This window comes from Pteropus alecto, unplaced genomic scaffold (genome assembly GCF_000325575.1).
Source record: "Pteropus alecto unplaced genomic scaffold, ASM32557v1 scaffold125, whole genome shotgun sequence".
Lineage (NCBI taxonomy): Eukaryota > Metazoa > Chordata > Mammalia > Chiroptera > Pteropodidae > Pteropus > Pteropus alecto.
Window position 1 is genome coordinate 8,951,534 of NW_006436888.1, and position 6,220 is coordinate 8,957,753.

At 61.4% G+C, this 6,220-nt stretch overlaps 1 protein-coding gene across 1 annotated transcript in view; it reads left to right on the top strand.

Annotated features, from left to right (window-relative positions):
- The window catches only part of NPHP4 (nephrocystin 4), a 95,568-nt gene that overhangs the window by 59,808 nt on the left and 29,540 nt on the right, over positions 1–6,220 (top strand). The window contains exons 12-14 of the mRNA XM_025048588.1: positions 2,754–2,815; positions 4,860–4,986; positions 5,789–5,791. Coding sequence (XP_024904356.1) covers positions 2,754–2,815; positions 4,860–4,986; positions 5,789–5,791 — 192 coding nt within the window. The remainder of the gene's footprint in view (positions 1–2,753; positions 2,816–4,859; positions 4,987–5,788; positions 5,792–6,220) is intronic.

Consider the following 6,220-nt stretch of genomic DNA (forward strand, 5'->3'; position numbering starts at 1 on the left):
CGGGGAGCCCGGCAGGCGTGTGCGCACGTGCGCCGTGCGCACTGCAGACGTGTGTGCTTGTGCACACTGCCGGCGGTACTGCGCACGCGTCCTTGGCGCGCACGCGCGTTGCCACAGGTGGCTCTTAGCCTGGTCGTGCTCCGTGGCAGAAGTAGGGCTTCCCAGGCAGACACCCTCATCCTGGCTTTTGAGACCCTCGGGGGAGGGAAGGGCGTGCTCTCTGGGACCACGTGATGTCCCCGAGTGCGATACTAGGTGGGGTGGTTTGCGGTCACGGTCACCACGTGGAACAGTAAAGCAGAAAGATTTGAAACTCAGCTATTTTGTGGTTCTGGGGTGTTTCCTCTCAGTCCGTGCCCCCCTGGGGTACGTGGACTTGGGCCTTTCCGGGCCTCGGATCACCAGCAGGCATCTCTAATCTCTCCAAAAAGCCTTTTTGTGGCGCTGTTTTATTCTCTAGGAAGATAAGGTTGCATAAGTTGTAACGTAAAGAATTGTCTCAGAAACACGCACCGCACCCAGTCCCCACGTCTGAGAAGGCGAGCAGCTTTAATGCGCTTCCGCGGCTCCCCTTCCGCAGCACTCAGGTGTCACTTGGCCAGGGGACACACGGAGGGCCTGGCTCTCACTGCCAGGTTTCTCTTAGCAGAGGAAAATGGAGTCATTTCCTGCAATTTCTTCCTTGTTACCAAAATCAGCCTGTGGAGTTTTCAGCCTCCGTTTGCGGCAGAACAAAGGAGGCTCTGCTTCTGCTTCTCTGTTTCATCTTCTAGACCGTTTCGGGGGGACGGGTGGGGGAACACAGAGTGCCGTGCAGGGCTCTGAAACTGTCTGGGGGATGCATGCGGTTCTGAGGACACCTGGGCCCTGGCAGGATCCTCGTCTGCATCTTCTGCTGAGGTTCTGTCTTCCTGGGAAGCAGAGCGTGCACCAGGATTTTCCAGCTCCCCCCACGATGCTCATTTCAGGAACCGAAGGCCCTGGGGTAGAGTGTGCCAGGGTTCTTGGGGACCCCGTAACTTGGCTTGTTAGAAAAGGGCTGGCCGGGAGGGTTGGCCCACCTGAGAGGGACCTCCCTCTGCCCCCCTCCTGCGGTCTCGGGCCCCCATTCCCCATCAGTCCAGTCCCTCAGCCTGCAGTGAGCCTGTGGCCCCTTCCTTGGTTGGATTCTGAAGCAGCTGGGAGGGGCTCTGGTGGCCTGTTGGGGGTGGGAACAGCAGGGCCGGGTTTAGGGTGGCGCTTTGTGTGTTCGGTTCTGCCCTGGTGGACGAAGCCTCTGTTGCAGTTTTTATCTCGTGATTCAGAGCAGCACGGGAGGGCGCTGGGTATCCTCCGGGCCTGTGTGGTGTCTGCAGTCACGGCCCCGCGGGTCAGGTGGCCGGCCAGAAGGTGCCGAGGGCCCGCCATGTGCCCCGGGGACCCAGGGCTGCAGAGTGTGTGAGAGGCGCGACGCACGTCCCCTGGCACCTGCCTGTCACGGGCTCAGATGTGGCCGTGCAGGGGCTGTGGCAGCAGAGGCCACAGAGGAGGGGGAGCCAGGGCAGGTCGTCAGGGCCACCTGCAGGTCGCAGGACTGTGCTTCCTCAGCGGGGGTGGTGGTCACACCTGCTGGACAGAGCCCGGGCTCCATGAGGGGAGTGTGGTGAGCGAGGCAGGGCCGGGGATGGGCCGTGGTCCTCAAGGAGTGTGGCCCAGTGACACCTGGGCACCTGAGTGGGGTGGGGGCCCTGTCGGGATGGGCTCGGGGTTTGGCTGGGCCTCGCTGTTGCGTGGAGGTAGTGCTGTTGGTGGGCGAAGGCAGAAGATGCACAGGTGACATGATCGTGAGTCGCGGGTACCTGATGCGCACGCATGGTGCGGTGAGTCTGGGGGCCAGGGCCCCGGGGCTGGGGGTGGGGGTGGAAGCAGCGTAGGCCACCAGCAGCCCGGCCCCTACCTGGACCACCACCGTGTGTGCGCGGACAGTGCTGGACAGGTGGCTCCTGTGGAAGGTGCCTCATCGCCTCGCAGATGGGAACCTCGGACCCTGCGGGAACCAGGGCCAAAGGACGCTCTTAGCTGCTCGTCGGGGACCGTGCGAAGGCCTGGCCTTGGTCCTTCCTGGCACCAGTGTGCCCACAGCGCGAGCAGCTGGCGCTCAGAGCCAGACTGTGCCCAGCAGACTTTAGCGGGGCTGTGGGCGACGGGGGAACCAGGATGCTGAGCAGCCCGGCTGCCCACGTCTGCCACGTGTGTCTGTTTTGAAGTTTCTGTAACAAAACAGCAAGTCAGGGGCCCAAGTCCTTCTGCTCGAGGCCCAAATGAAAACAAAACCAAAATCCAGCAAGTCGGCCCCAGCGGGGGGCACCAGCCCAGGCAGACTTCAGAGCCCACTCTTTGATGGCGGGACGTGCGGGCAGAGGCCGCAGGGTGAGCACACGGGGACGGGGAGTGCGGACACTCCCGCCTTAAGCCTGCACTTAGTGGGACCGCACGGTCAGAGCGATGGGGCCTGCAAGGTGGGGCCTGCGGGGGCGGCAGTGGGTCGTGCTCAGGCTCCACTAGGGGCCGCGACTTGAGGGAGCGCCCCCGATGTGTTTCGTGCGTGCCTGAGTCTTCTACAGACTAAGTGGGACCACCGCTGTGCAGCCCCAAGTGGCCGCACTGGACGCCGCTGAGGGGACACGTGTTGGACTCTGATGAGGTAGGGCTTGGGGTGCCCTGGCCCTGCCGAGGCTGACGGTCCCCCGCCCTGCCCCTGTGCTTCCTCGCAGGCCCGCCAGTGCCAGCACCCCAGGGGCTCGTCGCCCCCCAGGACTCGCCTGTGGGACCGGGGGTAAGTGCGGGCCTGACGGGCCTTTTCAGAATTCCAGAACTGCTTAAAGGCTCGGTGCAGGAACAGTCTCTGCAGCTTGAGGGGCAGGCGATGTCCCGTTTGCTTTCCTGGGGTGGGAAGGGTCTGGGCAGCCAGGAGGGAAGGGGCGGCTGCTGCGGTGGCCGGTGTCCTGGTCCCCTCCTGCCCACTATGCAGCGAGGTCTTTCCACGGTCGGAGCGGCCTCCAGCGATTGTCAGTCCTTCCAGTTTGCTGTTGAAGGCACGTTTCACTACTTTTATTTTTATTTTTATTGTATTTATTTATTTTGGTGAGACAACCCTTGGGACCTCACAAATTGTAAGGACCCTGTCGGCTTCTAATCCCTTATTTTTTGTTTTTTATTTTTTACGCCTACAGCACCTGGTCTTCCTAGGTGTGGTCTCCTATCCAAGTACTAACCGGGCCTGACCCTGCTCAGCTTCCGAGCTCAGACGGGATCGGGCGTGTTCAGGGCGCCATGGCCACTTTTAAAAATGGTGTGTTTGCCCCGGCAGTTCTGTCTAATGGTTGGGAATCTTCAGGACCGAACAGCCTTGTTTTTTTTCTGAGACACCAAGATGTGGTCTTCACTGCCTCCTCCCCCGATCACCCCTGCTAGGAGAGGGTGCCGGCAGTCACCACTGCCCAGGGGGCCCGGCCAAGGCTTCCTTGGGCATCAGTGGGCCCGGCAGGCTGAGCGGCTGGTGAGGACGGGCCACAGCCAGCAGAGACCTGGCACATGGGCAGCCGCCCGTCGTAGAGCAGAACCTCCGTGTGCAGGGGTTTCCTGTGTGGACGGAAGGGCTCTGGCTGGCCTGGCCGTTGGCCGGCTAGTGCGGTGGCTGTCCCTCTGGAATCCCGAGCTGGTCGTGTGATTTTGGATGAGATCAGAGTCGGTGTGTCCTCCTGATGACTCTGCTGGCATCAGTCTGGAAACCGACTCTAGAAGAACTGGATAATTCAGCATCGAAGGCCGCGCCCCGAAGCGGCTTCCGTGTGTGCCGTGTGGCCTGGAAGCCGGATCGGAAGCGAGTGTTTGGGGGCAGCCTGCCCCAGCGTTGTCCCTCCTGCAGTTTCCGTGGTGCCCCCGGGTGTTCAGGGACCACAGGACAGCACTGTCACTTCCACAGACAGGACAGGCTCACAGTAGCTTGTGGGTCGGGGGGCAGCCGAGCAGACCGAAGATCCTTTCTGCCCCCTGCGATGCTGTGGGGCCCCCACTGCTACACGCCCCTCCCCATTCGTTTCTCGGGCACCTCTCCATGTACCGAGTCCTCTAGACCAGCGCCTCCCTCGGGCCAGCTGTCATTGCTGACAGCAGACGTGCCTTCGAGTGCACGTGCGAGAGGGGGCGGGTGCTCGGTGCACGCGGTCTCCATCCCCGCGTCCGTCCCCTGCAGCAGCGCTCACCTCCCAGACCTCTGATCACGTGTAGGAGGCTGGCCGTGTGCCGGGCACCGCGCCAGGCCCTGCCCCTGAATTCTGTCGGTCCTCACGACCGTCCTGTGACTCAGGCACCGTTACACGCCCATTTCACAGGTGGGGAGACCGAGGCAGAAAGGTTAGGTGACCTGCGCATGGTCATGCTGTGACGAACTGGCAGGGCAGGGAGTCCGTCTGTCCCAGGAGCGCAGGTGGTCAGAAGCGGAAGGGATCGCGGAGGTGCTAAGTCCAGGGAAGGAGGTGACACTGGAGAGGCTCACAGACCAGCGGCCCTGCCGCCTGCGAGTGGCTGAGCCCCGGCCTCCCTGGGCTCCCCGTCTCCACTCGCTTTTCCTCGTTCACGTCTTTATTCAGATCCTATAAGGGAGGAGGGATCACAGAACCGGGTCTCCCGATAGTTCAGAGAGAGGAAATCAGAAGCGGCTTTGCGGCCAGGGCAGCCGCTGACCAGAGGTCGCAGACCTCACTGCCCGTGGCCGGTCTGGCGTCCCGCTTCCTTCGCGGGGGTTGTGCCAGGTGGGCGGGGCCTTCGTGGGTGGCTGGAGTGACCGCCGTCCTCTTACCCGGCTTCCTTCCCTTCAGTTGTCACTTTCCCAGCTGGCAGCTTCCCCGCGGTCCCCAGCTCAATGTCACGCAGCCAAACCGTCTTCACAGCAGCCAGAAGGCTCGGAGCCCTCCAACGCCCAGACGGTAAGTGTGTCCCGCCTCCGTCCAGGCCCCAGGCGGTCAGTGCGCCCCGCGTCCCTCCCATGCCCAGGCGGTCAGTGAGCCCCACACGTGTCCAGGCTCCTGACTTCTGTGGAGTCTTTGACTTTACGAGCCTGCGGGTCCTCGATTAGGGGCTGAGACCTTTGCGGGTTCTCTGTGATACGGGCATCGAGACCTTCCATGCTTCAGAGGTTTGCCACTGTGATGTTCGGTGACCAAGGACAGTTCGGTCTGGGAGCTCCTTGATTTAGGCTTTCGCTCTGCCCGAGAGGATGAAGTCGAACCACACGTCTCTGCGCACGGAAGGGAAAGGGACATTCCCCGTGGTTAAGACGGCTGGCCCACGCCGCCAGCTCCGCAGGACTCCCCTTGCTGCCAGTGGCTGAAAGGAGGTAGTGGGGCCCACTCTCCTGGCTTCCGGTGGGGCTGCTGGCCTTGGGGAAGTCACACAGAGTCTGGTCACACAAGCTGGCTGGTCCCCAGCAAACCGTGTCCCCAGTCTCGCCCGGAAAGTCTGTTGAGGAAAAATAGCTCCAGCTAGTGACCTGTTTGCAAACACTCACGGCCCTGCAGTGTCCTGGTCTGAACGAAACGGGGCTCGTGCGTCTCCCTTCTTATCGGCACCGAGGCACGTGCTGGAGTGACCTCCGGTCGTGTGGCCTCCCTTTGGAACTGAAGCAGAAAGCTTGGGAAGCAAGCTTGAAAGAGAGCATTCTGGATCCCCGAGCAAGCTCTTCATTCAGACCTGCATCTCCACTTTGGAGGGACATGGAGGCGGAATCTAAGTGACACGGGGACGAGAGAAGGTCTGTCAGTGCACGCTGGCCAGGGCTCAGGGCCGGAGTCACGCGGCGTCGAAGGCTCCGTCCTCCTTCTCCGTAAACATGGATTTAATGTTACTTCACCTTCTCGGGTGTCGCATATCTGCCGCGGTGCTGAGTTGTTCACAAAATCGACAGTTCCTTCCCCGTTGCTGTTCAACTCACATAGAACACGGGCTGCTCGAATAAGTTTGAATCTCACATGGAAGATAACTTTTCGGTATAAGCATGTCCCAAATATTACACAGGACGCTCTCGTACTAAAATTACTCATCATTTTCCTGAACTTAAAATGCAGCCGAGCCGCCCGTATTTTTATTTGCTAAAGCCAACCACGCAGCAGAGGCGTCCGTGGGTAAGCCCCCTGCCGGTACCTTGGTTACAGGCGGGGTCCTTGCCGGCCTCACCCGGGGC